Raw genomic sequence first — 20,133 nt, 5'->3', positions numbered from 1 at the left:
GTTGTGGTAATATATTCAAAATGAAAAAAAAAAAAAAAACATTCACAAACCTCATATTTTGTCAATAGGTAACGTTTATGATAACCGAGTAATGAACTGAAAAATGAAAATGCAATAGTAATTATGATAGGTCATTTACTGCTGGGGGGTAAAGTCAGATTAACTACTAATTAATCCAGTAATTAAAGATCCAGAAAGGAAGATTGTGTGGTTTCACTTTGTAAAGAACTTTACTGCCACCTACTGTTTACGACTCGTCGCTCACCCCTAAATAAAGACATATTTCGCTTACATTTCCCAATACCAATAACATTCGTTAACATCAATACAATATAAATTCATTTTAGTTTCAACATCAACTAATACATTTTTTAGATTAAAAGTTGTATCCGTTAACATTAACCAACGCACTCTGAACTAACATGAACATGAACACATTCCACTAAAATTAACAAAGGTTGGGCCTAATAAATGCTGTAAAAATATTGGTAATTCTTAGTGCATGTTAGTTCATGAATTAACTAATGTTAACAAAAGAGATCTTATTGTAAATTGTTACCACACATTCAAAGCAATGGTAATGATAATAATGAATGGTAATATAACTTGAGCAGAGGACAAACTAGTTTATTGTTTTCTTCTGAAACACAGTAAACAAAAACATGTAGAGGGATCAAAAACAATAAAACATGCATTAAATTGTAAATATAACATTTAAATCACATGTACAAAATTGTTAACAAGAAACTAATTCAGACAACTTTTTAGTACAGTATTAGTTATGGTGCCTTTATCCGGCCACAGTACATTTAACTTACTTCATGGAGTCATGCTACAAAGTGTTAAATTGCTCTCATTGTGCAACTTGTTTTAAATACCACACATACAATGTAATGTGTTAACAATACACTAAGTGATGAAACTGTACTATTAACTGCAAATTAGATTATGTCCAAACAAATTTATTACAAAAAGTATGCCATTTACAAAAGGCATTTAATTAAAAATTTAAATCTTGCAAATATTATTCAACTTCAGATTGAACTTTTAAAGTAGCCTCCTAATAGAGACATACTAAAACATAGCACCACCAATTGAAACAATTATAAGCCCATGTCACAAACTTAATAAATCATTCCAATTTTGTAGTTGCTTCAATGTCACTGGCTTGTATTTACTGTTACAATCTAAAATGTTATTGATCTCCCTGAAAAGTTTTGTTAATAAATAAAAAATTTAATATGTCCTTCAAGTGGTAACTTCAGTGGTTATTCAAGTCGAAAATATAATTTTTACTGAATTTATCGAAAGTTATGCTAAATTATTTAATATTATAGTGGTGTTCATATTAATTCTTCATAGTTATTTTTAAGCACAGGTTACATTAGGTAGAAATAGTTCTTTAAAGTAACAATGGCAATTTTTTTTAACAGTGTAAGTAATGAGTATCATCCAATCTGTCTTTCTGCACAACCCTTACATTATGATTGTATATCACCGCTTGTACGAAGGCTAACAAAAAATAGTGTGCTTTTCAAATCTATTCAAATAGTGTTAAAGCTCAAGAAAATGGATTTAGCTTTTTTGGCTTCATTCCATATAAATAAACCTAATAAACCTAATAAAAAATAAATAAAAATATTGCACAGACTTCTAATAGTTAAAATGCTGGTGTTTGAACAATAAAAAAATGCACCAACTTCAGAATATTTAAAGGAATTGCATTAGCTCTCCCCTTCACCTTCCTCCTCTTCTTGTTTGATAACGGGGTTTCCTAAAAATGAAAATTATTACGAATAATCAAAGGTAATTTTTGCACCCATGTTTTTTCTTTTCTTTTTTTTATGTTTAACTAACATATGCTACTTACCATCTAGCTTTTTAAGCTTGGGAAGCCTCTTAGTAGCTTCCTCTATCCAGTTACCATCTGCAGAATACTTTTCTTCTAATGGGTTCCCCACAAAGACGAGGTCCACCAATGCTGGAAGATCTGCCAGCTTCTGAAACTCCCCTAAAGAAACAAACAAGTCTCATAAAATGCTCATTCTTGATGTACCATGACTAAGCTGCTACTGGTCTCTCAGTAACCTAGCTTCCATGCTCACCCCACTCCTTGACCAAGTTGTTAGACATATACAAGACTTTGAGTTTCTTCATGACGTGAATTCCTTTCAGTTTTTCTATGAGGTTATAAGAGATCCACAGCTCTTCCAGAGTATCACCTACTGCTTCCTGTGGGGGACAGAAGAGGAGTCAGAGGGAAGCAGATGTCCACTTCTTACGATATCATTAATGTTCTGCTTCTTTACTTACAAGTCCATTAAGGTTTTTGATGCTATTCCGCCCCAAGGACAATATCTTAAGGTTCTCTAGGAGAAAAAATTTAAATAAACTGTCCAGCAATCATGACAAATGCACTTGACAGAAATGCATTTAAAGAGTGTACTTACTTAGACCATTCAAGTTTGCAATTTTTTCAATACAGTTCGTAGACAAGGATAATCTCCTAGGCAGGTCGAAACATACAATGAAAGTATATTAGAAAATTATTAAATCTGACAAATACTGACATTTGTTTCTAAGAAAATATATAAACACTTTATTTTAAGGTGTCCTTGTTACATGTACTTACTATTATAATAGCAATACATTATGCACAATTACATGCAAGTAACCCTAAATCAAGCTCTAATCTCTAACCATAAAGTAGTAAGTACATGTAGTTAATTAATATTACTCAGCACTTAAATGTATAATTACACACTGGAACAAGGACACCTTAAATTAAAGTGTAACCGAAAATGAACTAAAAATTGGATCTGTGTATTTAGACTCACTCGCAGTTGACAAGATTAGAGAGAGTCGCGTCCATTTTTTCGATGGGAGGTATCTGACCATAAAGCTTTACTGCTGTGGCCTCGCTCGCTTTTTCCCCCGTTTTCTCCTCCTTAGATAACAAAATGAAATCAATTTTGATAATCTGACTGACAGAGAGCAGAACTTACATGTTTACTAGTAATGTTTAATGAGTTAAAAGTTTTAGAAAAGTTCATTTACAAACTAAATTAACAACAAATGTTTTACCCATTTCACCAGGGCCTCTTTAATAGTTGTCGCTTTTGCCTGAAAATACACATAATACACTCGTGATGACTAACAGAAAGGTAAGATGATACTTTTGTGTATAATATTTGTAATAACATTTATTTTTCTCTAACGTTATATCTATATGAATATGCTACTGTACGTTAGTAAAATCACCCGCTTCAACTTTCAATAATAACAGTTGCTAAGCTCGCTATCCTTTTGACATTACGTTGACTTCTTCTGTAGCATATATGTATCCCGTTTAATACTTAATAAACCAAAACCTCTGTAAATTTAAAACCTAATTTGCTAATCTAACAGCTAGCGAGGTGGCTAAATGTTTATCTGCAGCAAACCGTCAGACACAAGTGAAGAACACTGATGCAGCTTCTTTTCCAGCCAGAGTAATGACCTCGTTTTGTTATAAAACAAAAATAATGTATTTCCTTATTTTGAACAATGCATTTAACCCAGTAACATAACATAATAATGTGTATTTAAAGCAGAAATACGATGGGAACTCACCATGTTGTTCTTTACGGTTGCTATGGAACTGCCCCGCCGCAAAGCGCGTGCGCAAAGTGATGCTTCTGAGTGGCACGAGCCGCGTATCCGCGTGACAACACAAACATCATGCTGATAGCACAGGGAAAGAAAATAGGCGAATACAAAGAGAACGGTGAGAGCGACAGACAGACAAGATAGATAGATAGATAGATAGATAGATAGATAGATAGATAGATAGATAGATAGATAGATAGATAGATAGATAGACACAATAGCTTAATTTAATGTTACTATTCCACTTAAATTAAATATCACACAATGTTATATCACATTATTAATTTTTATATTTTTATGTTTTGCTTTGTTATAGTTGTCGACTTTTGAAGGATACGAAAGTCTCTTGAACAAAGCCATATCTCACAATGCTATTTTCACTTTTTATAAGATACAGGCCTGTATATTTTATTGTATAGTCATTCCGTATTATTTTAAACTTCCATTTGAATACTTGATAATGCTAGTGTATATGCACTGGTTCAGATCATGGTGTGATTCCGCAGTCAGACCACTGGGTGGGAGTGATGTAACAATGATTAAGTCAAACTGCCCTCGATTTAGTATGTGTGTGTGCGTGTGTGTACCTTCATAACCATATTTTGTGGACAAATTTGTACCCAGAATTGAGCTAAACCTGACAAAGCCTCCAGAAGTCTCCCTTTGGGCACATCCTCATTTGTAAAACTGGTATAAAAATAAACAAAGTTTTTTTTATTTTATTTTTTTATTGTAAAAATGCAAAAAAAAAAAAAAAAAAAAAATCTGTAGGTGTAAAGTATAGGTGTATGGTTGGTGTAGTGCAATAGAATATACAGTTTATACAGTATGAAAACCATTACGCCTATGGAATGTCCCCATTTAGATAGCTAAGTAAACGTGTGTGTGTGTCTGTGTGTGTGTGTGTGTGTGTGTGTGTGTGTATTCTTATAGATTTAATAACAGTTCAATATGGAACCCATTTCGGCCAGAAAAAAAATAAAAATGAATCATAGTTTAGTAAATTGTAATATAAAACCTTTACAAACAAACAAACAATTACTTCACTAACCATAGTATAACCATGGTTTCTTTAGTAAAGCTGCGTTTATACTAAAACATGGTTACTACACTTTTATTATAATAAAATGGTTAACTGACATAATGGCCAAAAATCATAATGATAAAAAAGTCAAAATTATGAGATAATTGTTACAAAAATGCAACCTTAATGTTATTTTCTCATACTTTCAGCCTTTATCTCACAACTGTGTCATCTCTTAACTGTTACTTTTTGTCTTATAATTATGACTTTGTGTTCCATAGACTTTTTATGTCATAATTATAACTTTTTATGTCATGCAGTAATTTATGATTTTCAAAACATTGATGTGGTAGATTATGTGGTAGAAACAGATTTCCATTGAGCAAAGAAGTCTATAACACTGGCCTGCCAGGCTCTAAAACTCTAAAACTCTTTAACTCGTTGTTTTGTTTTATGTTAAAACAATAGTATTCTGCATCAATAAGTAAATGTACAATTGCTATGATGATCACAAAACAAGCCAAGAGTTACAACAAAATATTAAGAGTAAAACACAAATGCAAATATGCATGTGTGTAAAAGTATAATAAATGCTACAAAAATGTTAGCTATAAACTGCAAACAAGAATTCAGTGTCCAGTAGGCTACAATATGTTCAGAGTGGATAACACTGAACATCAGATTTTCGAGCCTGCATGTTAGACTGGACGTTTATTAAAAATGTAATATGTATTAATCTGAACTACCCTTGGAGTGTCTTACATTTGCATAATAGTGGACTTTTTATTATTCTTTTCTAATACAATCCCACACGACCGGTCGCTTTAAATTGCTTTGACTGCAGTCTCATTAATGAAACGACTATTTGTCACATTTGTACGGAGAAAATCAGTCGCATTACGCTGGCAAAACCATGAATAATGAGATGCAAGAAATTGTATTCAGTGCCGAGGAGCACTTGTATCGTGTTGATCTGACACACGCATGCGCAGTGCAGCCCAGTGACAGCCGAGCAGCCTCCTCAAGAGCCCACCAGCGACAATTCAGACAGCAGCAGTCAGTCTCCCCAGTTCCTGTTTCCGCCACGACTCGCCTAGCATCCCTTTCGTTAAAACATACGCGCTGTGGAGATACAAGTACGCCAGTGCCAAATCAAGGTAAGTGTGTCGCCGTTACATACGACCGCGTTATGTTAAGGAAAACGACGTTTTTCTCACCTGCGAGTTCGCTCCATCCCGGCCTGTTGCTAGCTTCCTCGACCGCTGAACGACAAAAAATAACGGTCAGCTTTGCAGCTCGAGCGTATTGTGTTTTCGCGCCGTGATACCGAAGTATGCTCTGGTCAGACAGTTATTCTGTGGGTATCACGATCACGGAACACTGGATAATGTCTTTATGTACTAGAAAGAGATGAAAACGATTGCGAATGAGAATAGCAGTGCCAAACATAGGAAGACTACTTTCAGTGAATCCACACCATACAGCGCAAAACGAAACTGTTAACAAATACACCAGACGAGATTATTAATAAATGGGTTGTATCAGGAAATAAATAATGCCCGGAATGTGAGTCAGACATTTAGCGGGAATAACAACAGCAGTAGCGTGTCCATGTTTATGTGGGTAGAAAGAGAAAGGCAAGTTAACATCAAGTCGCTGCAGAAATCAGAGTGTTTACTTTTAGACCCCTGTGAAGAAGGCAGCGAGTTACTGAACACTGCGAAATGATGTTTAAAGAAGCAAGTTCACCCGAAACGAAATTCATTTCACTTCATTTTGTTGTTTTAAGCCTGTATGAATGTAGTTTCTATCAAATGACTGAATGGGGATTGAAAATGTCAAGCCTGTGAACTGTAATAAATGTGTCATAAAAGTAGTCTGCATATCTCGTACGCTATTTTCAAAGTGTTTTTGTGCTTAAAGATGTCAATTTTGTAAGGAACCAAATGGAATTTGAGTGGTTATTTACAAAATCTTGACACCCACCTTGATCCCTGTGAAAGAAGAAATGATTTGTATATCAGAAATATGTTTGAGTCATATCTTTTCAATGAATCAGTTGAACCAAAGATAACAAATATGTTCCTCTTAAAAAAGCAATTGTATGACTTGAGAATATTTGGAATACAGTGCAATAAATCAAGTAGATTATTTTTATGGAGGTTTTACATACCCTTTTTTCACCCTTCATTGTAATTACATGTAAATATGCACCTGCCAGAATCCTTAAAGTTTGCCTCTCTGGTTTGGAATAGCTATTTAATTTTGTGGTGAACTATCCTTTTAAAAATGATGACGTGTTGGCGCCAGTAGCCTTGTGGGCAGTTCGCTAACTTATAGCTATGTTACGCTTCGGATGTCCCAAGAGTCCCAGGCTTGCAAACTTTTCCTCTCCTGCAAAAAATAAATAAAATATGAAGGCAATAAACCTTAATGCAACAATACAAGTCATTATTATGATGATGACTGTTTTTCTTAATGCAGCTCAAGTCTTAATCATACAAGTATTTCCACTATTCTAACTGTCAAAGGTTATGTTTCTCAACTGCACTGGGATCAGTTTGATTTCTTATTAGCTAAAGTGAGCTGCCTAACTAGAAGGCATATATGTGGAAATCACAGCACAGGCATTATTTGTCTCCGCCAGTGCTTTTCCTTACTTAATCCACTCCTATCACACCCATTAGACACACTTCAGGATGGACACCATTAATTATCATCTTATGACTATTTGGCTTCACTCTTTCAAGTCTACTATGTGGTTTAATCTCCCGTCATGTCATCTGCTGTTTTAATCGATGCACTGGAAACATTTCCCACTCTTAAGAGCCTTGTAAAATCAATGTCTTCTACAGATGTACAGTCGTAATGCCCAGTCCCTGCTCTTCCAAGCATACACCGATAACGAGCTTTCATAGTCAAGTGTGTTATCACATCTACTTGGACTTGTGTGCATTGTCTCAACATTCATACATCTTTAATAATACTTTTTGCATTGAAGCTTATCTTGCTTGACTTGGAATTAATTAAGTATGCCGTGATAATTGATACCTCCAGAAGCTTAGGTTTCTGGATAGAAATGATGAGATGTTATTCCTCTGAAGTCGGATGGTCATTATCAAAAAATTTAACGGAATCTTTCCTGGGTCAGTTGATTCGCATTGCGTTTGGCCTTAGAGCAGCAATGTGAACTAATACAACAATATGAACATTTTATTTCACACATCTGTAAATACTGTATATTAACATATGCTATAAATGGTAGGTTTCAGACTAGCACTTTCCAATTGTACAGTACACTGGAGAATATGTTTGGCAAGTAACCTGTAAAGGTGGTAACAAATATTGACTGAATCAGCCTGACTATATTATATGAAACCAAGGAAAATTCATTTTCATGGGTCAGGTAAAAGTCACTCCTTCACGTTTCACATTTTACAGTGTAGTCAGACAAACTGAGAGAATGAATTCAACACTCCCCTGCTATGTTTACTTGCCAGGGTCCTTAGAGCAGTCTTAGCCAATGGCAGTGCCTGTAACTTCCCTAAGGGGCGGTTCATTTAGCTAGAGGCCTTTTTTAGGGAATCACTCTAAAACAAATCCACAAAAATGTTTTGTCAGGTAATATAAAATGTAGTAACATCTAAATTAATTTAACTTGACAGAATCAAATGCATTATGTAACAATATAAAGGTCTGCACTAAGTTTCACCAACTTAAGTCATTTTTTAAGGGTTAGATCAGGTACAAACAGCTAAGGTGGCAATTACTGTATGCTTCCTTTTTCAGTGCAGTATCAAATTTCATGCTGGTCTCTGAATAGATACCAGTTTTAAACAGAGAAGTGAATACATCTGTTCACATTTTCATATGTAGACAAAGGAAATTAGTTATAAAGTTCATATGTCAGGGTGTGATGTGGCCTTATCTTGCTCAAGTTAACCATAAGTGAAGTTTATCTTTACTCCAGTATTTTATTAGCATTTACATTGATGTGAGTTTTTGATGTTGCATAATCATCTCTTTTGTTGAAAGTTTGCTTTTAATTTCAATTTTGTTCAATCAATCGCAACTCACAGGTGAACCCTAAATATGCATTAATTTGTCATAGGCCCCTGGAGTCTCGTTGCAGCTCCGTGTTTTGCACTGCCTCACTCTGCTCACACAATTATGGTTGTGAAACATTAACTTAAAAACATAATTTGTGGTTATGAGATTTCCATAATGTGTCACTTCACGTTCCCATGTGATCAAATGCTACCTTTACTTATAAAGGGTTGTTCTGTGTTTTTTAAATTTAGGACACTGATGCAGTGACTACACATGTTGTCATAGTCACATGAACATGTAACCGCAAACTTTCAGCCCAGCTGAAATCCATTGTAGGCATGTCTGTCTTGTCACATTTGTCATATTTGAGTAATGAACTGAGAAATCTAATAATGCCCTCGATAGATAATCGTCTCCTGGGGTGAATTATGAAGAAGAATTATTAATCCAGGAAAAGTCGTTCTGGTTTATGCTCATTTTATTAAGATTGAATGGAGGAGTAATAGAGTGAAGGGCTTTGCTACTTTCTTAACATACATTCGCCCCATGCTGTGAAGTGAAGGTCAGGACGGGGGCTGTAATAAAGCTCAAAATCACGGATCAGACAGGAGTGAAGGGAATCTCATTTCCCTCCCCCGCTCCCCATGCTCATCTCTTCTGTTCTGCCAATATCAGGTGACTACTCTTGGCTGAGTTTCCATAGCAATATGGGCAGTGGGCGGGGATAAAGAGGTACTGATCAGTTTTAATGATAGTGTAGTCTGCCTCTCTGAGCAGGAGATGGAAAGTCTCTCCCAATAGGTTTTGATTAGAACGGCAGAGAGGTGTGGGATTGGGCAGCAGGGACTAGAGTGTACAAGTGCAGGTGTGTGTGTGTTTGCATGAGATGGATGATGTGATGAAGCAAGTAGCTGCGTTGGGGTGGGATAATGACATGGATGAAATCTCTGGCAGGGATCCTAATGGCAGACCATGTAGCTTTCCACATGATGAACATTTGCACTCTTTCCCCATTCTAGTTCTGCAGCAGTGGGCAGCAAGAAAGAACGACCCAGCCATTGTCTTTACTAACTTTGTCTTTCCCAGGACAAGGAAGACCATGAGTCATTCAGAGCCCTTAGTGTAAAAGTCTTTATGTGTGTGCATGCTTGTGTGTTTTGCTGGTAGGTTCTTGGTTGACTGCTTTTGCAACTTCAGACTTGACAGTGGCCGACGACAGGGAGCTGTTTCATCGGCTATAAATACCACACTGCAATGTGGAGCACCGCTCTGGCAGCTGCAGGGGAACTGCTCCGCCATTGCTCACACATGAGGACAGGAAGGGTCAGAATTACACCAAGCACAGACCTTGATTGACCCCTGACATGTTTTATACAAACGTATGGTCTGAATGATTAAATGGGAATATTTGCCCTGGAAGCCGAGCATTTGCAGCCATCATAGACAATGATTACCTACCGCAGGGCTTCATTTGAACCAGGGGAAAGTTGTTGCACATGACGCCACTTTTCTTCTAGAGTTCTTGCCATTGCAGACAGCTAAATGTGAGTGTTTGTGACAAATCCACGTCTGCAAAGGCAGTTAGTAGACTTTCTCAGGACATGGGGTAAATAGTCCTCAACAAACTGAACTGAGACCCTTGTTTAGAGTTGAGAACTCAGAGGCACTTAATTTGCATAATAATTATGTCCTCTGCTTTAGCTACTTGCACAAAATAAGGCCAAGGTTACTTTAATTCAGAAGAAGGAGAAAAACTAGCAACAAAAATAGACAGTAACCGTCTTGCATAGTAGCCAGGTACTTTTCCACAATGTCCTTGCTCTGTGACTGTCTGAATTGCAAGAAAGTCTAAGGGGCCGTTCACATATCGCGCCTAAAACGCATGGAAAATGCTAGGCGCGCTGCTTTCTTCTTCTTTCTAAAGCGCTCGGACAGTTGCGCCCCTGAGCTCTGCTACTAAATTTATTTCAAAATGGCAATCCATAAACAACTATGGTTAGCTGTTCCTTCCTTCCTTCCGTGAGCTTTCAAGGTTGTTACAGGAAAGGATAAAGCTGATTGGTTAGTTCTTGTCACATGACCCGCGGTGCGCTTGCGGCTCTCTGAAAAGTTGAGATGTTTTTAACTCGATGCGGTGCAGACGCGCCTGGAAAAAACGAGCGCGTCGCGACTGTGTCGCTTCCATTATGAGCGCGCATAACGAGCGCCTACATTGGAAATAATGAAAATGAGCACGCAAAAGACGCAATATGTGAACGGCCCCTAAAGCCGCATTTCCACCGCAGGAACTTTACCCAGGAACTAGGGACTTTGGGATGGTACTCGGTGTGTTTCCACTGTAGAAACCAGGAACTAAATAAAGTTCATTGTAAAATAATGCCCCTCAGAAAGTCCCTGTTAGCGAGGTAGTACTTTTTCAAAGTTCCGGAACTTTTGGGGCGGGACTTGGGTGCTAAACATGCTGATTGGTTGAGTACACGCAGCACTGTGATTTCAACCACCATTTATTCATCATTTTCAAAATATTACTGTTATTGTGTCATGAAATGTAATTTTAAAAGTATTTCAGGAGAGAATGTAGTTGTTTAAAACTCAAATCTGTGGTTTATTTATGAAGACAGCGCGTATTTAAAATATATTTTAAAAAGATGTGTTTCGCCGATTTTGGAGACGGACAGCTCCACGCGAGCAGGAACTCAGTAATCATGTATCCGCTGAGAGCAGCCTCACCTCGACTAGACTTTCTGATATGTATCGCTGGCTCTGATGTCTCTTTAATGGCTAAACATAAAATATAATTTGTTTTGGGTGAGTCTAACAGGTGATCTTTGGTCTGTATTCAATTTATCTATATGTTAAAATGAAAATTAAAAAGGGAAATTAATATAATATTTCGTTTCATTGTAATGGCTGTATATATACACATTTCCCTGAACTAAGTACATTTCTGCAGCTATTATTATGTTCAAATAAAAACGAAAGGAGGCAGTGTTATTTGATATCCTATTTCATTTTATTGTAAATAAACAGTAAGGAAAACTGCAGTAGCCAAGGCGAGCTCGCGGACATCACACTCCCGAGTCGAAAGTCCAAACTACCAACTACCGACCAAAATCAGCATCCTTTGTATTGAGAAATGCGCGCAGACCTGCATCACCAGTCTATTTGCCTAATCTTCCTGGTACTTTAGACCACGGTGGAAACACAGAAAGAAACAGGTCTGGGGGGGAAAAAGTTCCTATTTTGGTGAAAACGCGGCATAATGTGTTTGTTTTCTTCTAAACTCCATCATTCACCTTGCTTTGTCATCTGTGCCAGCAAACACACCTTTCCCAAACAGAGTTGAATTAGACACACCCTTTGGCACACATATCAGCTCAAGCGAGATAGAAACAAGGTGTGAAAAACACAGATCAGTAAATTAGAGTTACAGTAAATAGCTGTTTATGATGGGATTCATTTTCCCAAATCCCAATGATGTTTGAGTTGTAGCAGAATCTGATTTGGCTGGGATTAAATAAAGTACATATGTGAAACACAAATTTACCTGACTTATAAAACTAGTCCTGTCCAAATATGCTTTAGGATGAATACCCAGGGGACTCATGTCTGAGGTAAAGATGATGGAAGCATTTTTGAGGCATCTAGTCCTGAAGTCTGCATTGCTCAGCACTGACCTGACTGAGACTGCTGTCTCAGCTCAACTGGAGCATGCTCAATAGCATCTCTAATGCCTTGAGGATTGTTAACGGCTTCTCTGGAATAGTTGAGCATCTCTGCGGTGCTCACAACGACGGATGGAGATCTGCATAAAGAACGACAGGTAGGATGAGAGGGCAGACGATATGTCTGTTGGAATGTTATTAAACAAACCCAAATTGCAGGGTTAGGGCATCTCATCCAGTAAGTGTCAGTCTTCAGGAGTCATCAGGTTGAGGTAGGTCAAGCGTAGACACCACTATGATTGTTTATTTGATTGATCTTTTTATCCCCTTTATGCACCAAGTATAGGTGGGGGATTGTCATACTAAGAGGATTCAGGGGATTTTATGATTGGATTTCACCTTGTACTGATATCTTCAAATGTGTCAAGCATATAGACTCTCTGAGTGCATGATACAGCCTATCAGTTGCAGGAGGCATGTTGGGTAATGCACTTTACTTAGCTTGTTGCAGCAACTGCTTCCATACCATTATTTGGTTTATGCCATCCCCATCAACAGTCACTTGTCCTTTCTGTCTCCTGCCCTTCGGGTGGGAAGAAAAAAGATGTTCCAAACCTCACAAGACACATACATTTTAAGTGTGCTTTTCAAGTCCAGATCTGCCCCCTCTCTTGCTATCTGCCCCAACCCACCCACCCCCCCCCCATCTGTTATTCCTGTTTTCGGAAAACTGGTTCCCAACTACTCAATTGTGAAACCAGAGTGTACAATGTAATATTAGAGGGAATGCTTGATGAGACCCGCCTACCCCTACCCCTACCTTCCTGTTTGAACCTTAACACTCGGAGAACTAGTAAAATATTTGCTTCCCTCCATTACTGTTTGCATAAGCTGAATTAAGCACTTAAGTTGTTGCTTGTTGTTGGTTTTGTGTGGAAATCTCTGCTATACCTTTTAGAATAGAAGCCCAGCTGCCCCTCACCCACTGAGTAGAGTTGTTGGCCCGGGGGTTCAGCTCAGGTGGGCTCTGCCGCCTACACAGAACAAAAAAACTGTAGCATACCACAACTGGGTTTAAACCAGACAGCTAACTCATGTTGTCTTCGTAGTCTTCCGATTGAATGTTTTCATACTGCTATATTTCACACGTGTCAGTTTGCATGTCAGCATGCTACTTGCAGTTTTGTCTCCATGCATCAGTTATTCCTTAAAAACTACTGCAGGGCAAGGCCAAGTAACCGCTGGCCATTTGAAGTTTAAATCTGTACACTCGGAAGCGCTATGATCACAATGTTTATCTGCTGCAGGTGGTTTTCAGTGGTGCATCACAGGGCAGAGGATGAGTCGAATGCTAATTTGGGACAGAGCCAGAGGAGCAAACCTCATGTGACACTGATGACAGAAAGACAGGGTGCTGTGTGGAGATATGTCACATTCTGGGTTCTGTCATTTTCTTCAGTCTTTTTGAGCAGTGCAGAAAGAGCACAGCCTGGTAAACGGTAAAAGGGTTGAACAAGAACCCTTTCCCTTTTCCCATACCGTGCAGGTGACGAATTGTTTGTTAAAAATGCCCTTTCTTTAACCTCCCTTTCACTCTTTTCATCAATCTTTTGCAATGTCTATTTTCTTCTTCTTTCCTTCCTTCATTCGCTTTGAAATCGAATTCTTGCAGAGCAGCATCTTTGAGCCAAGCTATTGACTACAGTTTAGACACCATGGAGTAGCATTAGCCTGTGCCAGCGAGAGGCTTGTGTAAGGCATAGAAGATCCTGTTCGGAGAGATAATCTGATCAGTGGATTTGTCTACTTAATTTTTTGCTAATCCTCATAGTGTTGTAGCAAGCCCTTTTGTGTTGAAAAGGCACAGGTTGTCTTAATTGGGATCAAGAGTTGGATTGCTGCTCATGCCAACTGCAATATACTGTGGTTTCACAAGTGGAATTTGTTTTAAGATTTAGTGGATATTGATTTTACTGTATTGCTCGTCGTGACTTTATTTAATTAAAGTGTACACTGATAAATGATTATGTGAAGTTGTATTGCTGGTTGTACACCCTTAATATCCTTATACACTCTTTCTTTTTTAAAAACCAATATTAACTTTAAGACAGTGTTTTCAAAGTGTTTTATATTATTTTAACAGATACATTACATTTGTAAAACTGTTGTGTGGTTAGCCCACACTGATTCTGGTTTGGCAAACAGTGTTGTTAATAACATAATAAATCATTCATTAGAGTGAGGTGGTCTATAAATAAATATATACATTTTAAGAAATAATAAAAAATGCCAAACTATGTTTGCCACCATTGCCCCAATCCTCTCAACTCCCCAGGAATTTGAGCATTTGAGACTTATAGACAATTACACCATCTGAGCATTTTTTTATTTGTGCCCCCCAAAATATTAGAATGAATTCAGGAATTATTTTTGTTTTCTTATAAATATGCTAAATGCAAATTTGACATTAAACACTCAACGTCAACTACCCAGTATGTATTTTATAATTTCCATTCAAAGTTTCCTTTACAAATGTATAATTTTTTTATTTGCAGCAATAGAGTCGAATTATTCAGCAAGCTATAATTTAACCCTATGTCAGCTATAAATTCATAAACACACTTACTGGAAAACAATGTCATACTCTGATGGGTTGATAATTAAAGTTATATTTTATATAACATTATAATTTTTTGACCTTTCGATCATATGTGAATGTGAGTATGAATGACAGAACAATGATGCAGATAGCAGTACTGTATGGTATGTGGTCTGTTTAGCTGAGGACCTGGCACTGGATGAGCTGCCCTCCTTAGTGCTCCATTGACATCCATGGTAATCAGCGTGCTAAGATACTCTGTGTTGCTGCACGCTCAACTTTGGTGCGAATGGATGTTTTGGTGCTTCAGTGATTTGCACGGATTATTGGTGTGATCAGAGCGTCTTTTGTGAGCATTAACAGTCATGTATAAACAGGCTATTCGGCACTGGGAAATAGAATTTCAGGGCAGTTGAGATGCCCTTGGGAGGCAATAACAGAGGCGCTCCGCTAAAGGTTCTGAATGCATGTGGCCTACCGCATGGCACTACTACATTTATTAGAAATCACTCTACATTATTCATTAGCAGCTTCCTTATGTGTTGCATTCATGTGCTAACTTTTTACCTCACATACTAGCTGGAAACCTGGCATGACGTATACGCCATTCTAGCAGGAGGCGGCTTGTGAGAGAGGTATCATTTGTCTGAATGAATCACCTCATCTCCTACTCTCGTGCCGCACACCGAGCGATTTTTACAGCACAGTGTAATTGGCCACTCTGTTTTCCATCTGTTGCTTGCTTGCATTCCTTGTCATATTCCCTCTGCTGTTCTGCCCACCCTCGGCACCAGCGGCACAAGGGAGTTGTGTGTTTTTGCCAACAAGTGACAACAGAAGCAAGATCAAATAGAATTCATAAAAGTCGATAAACATCCGCCTGCCATTTCATTATCTCTCTGTCTCCTCTTTGCGAGCTGGAGGTGTGGGTGCCATTTATTTCCTCAGAGGAAGGCCTCTCCATTCCTGATGAGAACTTTTCCATTTCACGAATTCTTGCCCAGGGCAATGGATCAGACTGTCAGAGTTACTTGCGTCTCTGAACTCCTCCATGATTTATCACTCTGTTTTTTGTTTGTCTTTTTTCCTACAGACAAAGAGTTGTGGCCCATTACATATGTGCCTTGGAGAATACCCCATCCCATTTAGTTCCAATACAGAACCAAAGTTTTTTTGGTTTCTTTTGATTTATTCAAGGTTAGACTCTAGAATACAGCTCTATAGCTGATGGTGTGAAATTAACACCAATCAAATGTGGGTGATTTTTGTGCAGCGGTGGGTAATTGTGCTCATCTATCAGCCATTGTAGCGGATTACTTGTAAGACATGACAGACTGACATTTGACAAGAAATGCCATTGCTTAGATGCATAGGCAATAGGTACACGCTTGAAGAAACACCTTTTATTGTCTTGATGAACAGACATCAAGTTATCAGTATTCCTGACACGCTGTTTTTGGGTGCTCTGTCACTCATGTCTATTTGTAAGGTAATATAATATAAACTGAATGTATGTTTAATGTATGCATGTTTAAGTGTCTAACAATTTTAAAAAAAGTTATTTATTCCTGTGATGGCAACGCTTAATTTTCAACAACAATTTTTCTGTTCTTCAGTGTCATGATTGTTTAGAAATCACTCTAATATGGTGATTTGGTGTCCAGGTAACACTTATTATTATTATTATTATTATTATTACCAATGTTAAAAATAGTTGCGTTGCTAATATATTTGTGGAACCATGACAAATGTTTCAGGATTCTCTGATGAAATAAAAAGTTCTAAAGAACAGCATCTAGTCTGCTGTAGTCTCCTGGTTGGCAGTGTTGGTTTAGGTGTTTTTTGCCGTGCCAATTTGAGCATGGCTCAAGACAAGACAAAAGCCTATTGTTTTTTGTCTCTGATTAGTTGTCTTACAGGGGTTTGTGTGCATCCTAGGGAGAGCTCCTACACACACTAGAGCACAGAGGACTCATTCACTGTATTCTCATTGTACAGTCTTGTTAAATTCTTGAGTGTTGGTTTGACATTTAACCTCTGTATTTTAAACTTACTTTTCAAGCTGTGGTCTTAGAAAATGCAAACATATTTTTGCATTCTCCTCCCTCTATATAAAGATGTCAAGTACCATATTTTCTCTGAAAGCCTCAGCGACGTGATGTTGACTAGTGGCTGCATGATAAAATTAAAGACGACAGGTTTGTTTATCCCGTGAAAACCCCAAGAAAACATTGTAAAAGATGCCTTGATCTAAAGGGCTGGAAATAGTTGATATTTTTTAAAATGGCATGTTTCTTTGTTGTTTTTTAAAAGGTTTGAAAAGTAGATTGAGTCAGTTATTCAGTTTGATGTGGTTGTATAACTGTGCTGCATTTACTATATAACGTGCACCCATGTAGTTTGCATATTTTTGATATTAATACATTTTGTAGTCAAATGTTGTACTGTATCTTGCCTTCATTATACCTGTCAGGCTTTAATAACATTTCTGGTAAAGCTGTGCCACAGTAAGAGCATTTTAAAATGTGCCAGTCATGCACTTAGTTTATGAGGCATTTTTATTGCCCCAGCAATGACATTCTCTTATATCAGCCATGCGTTTGAGTTTCCAACCACTTGTTTCCTGGTCTGTTACTCTGCTGGAGCCTGAAATATTACTACAAATCAATACATTACTTGTATAAGACTCTAGACTCTAGTTGGACTATCAGGTATAGGTATAAATACGTTATATAGAATAGATAGATAGATAGATAGATAGATAGATAGATAGATAGATAGATAGATAGATAGATAGATAGATAGATAGATAGATAGATAGATAGAATATGTATATGTATGTTTAAAGAAAACAAGTAGAGATTCTGCAACTAAATTTTATTCAAGTAAAAACTCGAGTGAAAACTGAAAATTCAAGTATAACTTTAGGACTACATAATTGGCTTTGGCATTGTGGCAAAGATTTGTGAACATGTTTGAATGAGCTGCTGACTCAGACATGATTGTTTATTTAACCACTTTTTTTTAAAGTAGCAGTCCAGCACTGACTTATTTTGCTAAAGATATCCTAAGAGACGACTTCCTTATGCCCGGATGAACTTGGAGACCAGTAGCGGCCATTCTGCCTGTATAGCTCAGTCCGACCAGCCTCGGCCAACAGCCTTCAGATCAATATGACCATCTCAAAATCACTTTGAGTCCCTGCCCAGAACCCAGCGGCAACCATCTGTCAGACAGATTCTCCCAAACACACAGGAACACACCCTCAAATCTGTCTCCATAGCATTACCAATTGTTTGTTCGCTTCAGTCTTCCTTGATCACTGAATATGCCTAGTTCTCCGCCAGCTAAATTACATTTCAACACACACAGTAATTTGGTGCAGAATGGTGAGGGCTTAATGATGCTGAAACTCATCACCCTCATGAAGAAATGTCAGGAGTGCAGAAGGGAGTGTGAGGATTTGCAAGAACCATCAGGCCTGGCACTTCTGCAGGTCAGGTCTGCGATGTTACGCTTGTGCTTGTTAAGTTCTACTGTATAAAATCATTTCAGACCATCAGAAAAATCTGTTATGTAGGATGAGGGTTTCCAAACCATAGATTTTCACTCGAGAATATCTGTAAGAATTTTACAGCTTTGTTTTGTGCAGCCATTTAATTTTGTTTTTTTTAAGGAGGCAGCTTTGTCAAGGTATAACCAGGTCAGTGTTTACTTCTTTCATAAAAAAAGGGAAAAAAACATTTTATGCTATTTGTTTTGTCTGTGGGGTTGAAAGCTGTTTGGGTCCATGCCAGTGATGTCATTTAATAAACAGACCATTGATCGCTTTTATTTAAAAACTAGATTATCTCATTCTCATTATATGAATGATATTGCTTCTATCAGATAACTGTTGTGTGCATTTTGTTGATATGGGGCCTCATATTTGCAGTGTTGCTTTGTTAATAAATTCTTCTTTCATAGTTGTGCTTGCAACCCTCATAAAATATATGTCGTTTTTGGTTGCCATTAAAAATGAGTAGTTTTGATTTTCCTGCCTTCTCTTGTTTCTCCAGCATTTCAATTGCCTTCTTGTGTGTTATACTTAGAGGCCTAATATTGTTGTCATTTGTCAAACAGGACACTATCGATCTAGTCCCTCTATGCTAGAATCCAATGTAACCTGAGGTTAAACACTTTGCTCAAGGGCACGATAATGATAGAACTGGGATTAAGCCTGCAACATTCACATTAACCACACAGCTCCTTATGTTACTTTACTGCCACCCCCAAGATAGGTTTCCTCTTTTCCATGATCCAAAATCTAATCCTTTTTGTGTATAATATGCTTTATATATAATTTCTTAAAATGTATTTATGAATAACTCCAAGCAGTTGCTCTTGTATAACACCCTACTAACAAACAGAAACAAACTGTAATTTGTGTGAACGTCAACCCTAGTAGTCAAAAAGGCCCTTGAGAGGGATTTTTTCCTTTTGTGTATTTATTTTTTTTTTTATGTACCAGTTTTAACACTGGTCATGCATTATCTGCATCAAACTGCACTTTGCAGGTTCTTTGACAACACAAATTCTGAATCCCCAACAAAAGCAGATTACCAGCCAGCTTTAACATAAGATGAATATGGAACAAATTGGCGGACATAGCCTGAGGAGAAACCACATTTAGCCGAGTTTATTCTTAAACACCCTTCCCCACAGCTTCCTTTCTTCTGTCACCCTGCATTTTAGCCTTTAGGGCAACTAACAGCACTGCTTTTGGAATGAAACAAATCATTAATACTGACTGCACGGCCCTAATTCAAATACGAACATCATTTACTGTAATATAATGTTCACATACCCTTCACTCTTGTACCTGTTTTCTTAGAGTTTACTAGCTATGCATCCAGGAACCGGAGAATACTATTGAACATGTTTATCTGTGTTTCCATGCATAAATACATAAATGATTCAAACTGACATGATCAGAAGCTTTATTAGCGTGAAACTAGTAGAGGTGTAAGAAAATATCGATAAACTGTGAACCTTTAAAGCAGGGTCTAAAATATATATGGTATTTTTTTTTTTTTTATAAAATACCTTTTATTTGTATTATACATTTACCTAAAGGTAAATCCTGCAAGTAATTAAAATTTTTCCGT

The 20,133-nt window shown here is 37.4% G+C and overlaps 2 protein-coding genes across 2 annotated transcripts in view; one reads left to right on the top strand and one right to left on the bottom strand.

The window, feature by feature from the left end:
* Positions 1-6: 6 nt before the first annotated feature.
* LOC127976042 (dynein axonemal light chain 1-like) lies at positions 7-4,333 on the bottom strand. The gene is made up of 8 exons (XM_052580146.1): positions 3,613-4,333; positions 3,085-3,123; positions 2,838-2,947; positions 2,451-2,506; positions 2,314-2,369; positions 2,106-2,232; positions 1,871-2,011; positions 7-1,774 (listed from the first exon to the last, which is right to left on the bottom strand). Exons 1-8 carry the CDS (start codon positions 3,613-3,615, stop codon positions 1,725-1,727), a joined length of 582 nt encoding a protein of 193 aa, XP_052436106.1. The 5' UTR covers positions 3,616-4,333; the 3' UTR covers positions 7-1,724.
* Positions 4,334-5,662: 1,329 nt separating this feature from the next.
* The window catches only part of LOC127976039 (alpha-(1,6)-fucosyltransferase), an 84,161-nt gene continuing 69,690 nt past the window's right edge, over positions 5,663-20,133 (top strand). The window contains exon 1 of the mRNA XM_052580142.1: positions 5,663-5,829. The gene's annotated coding sequence lies outside the window, so the exon portion shown is untranslated. The remainder of the gene's footprint in view (positions 5,830-20,133) is intronic.

The sequence above is a fragment of the Carassius gibelio genome, chromosome B17, assembly GCF_023724105.1.
Source record: "Carassius gibelio isolate Cgi1373 ecotype wild population from Czech Republic chromosome B17, carGib1.2-hapl.c, whole genome shotgun sequence".
Taxonomy (NCBI): domain Eukaryota; kingdom Metazoa; phylum Chordata; class Actinopteri; order Cypriniformes; family Cyprinidae; genus Carassius; species Carassius gibelio.
Note: the sequence above shows the minus strand (reverse complement) of the source record. Positions and strands in the feature narration are given on the sequence as shown.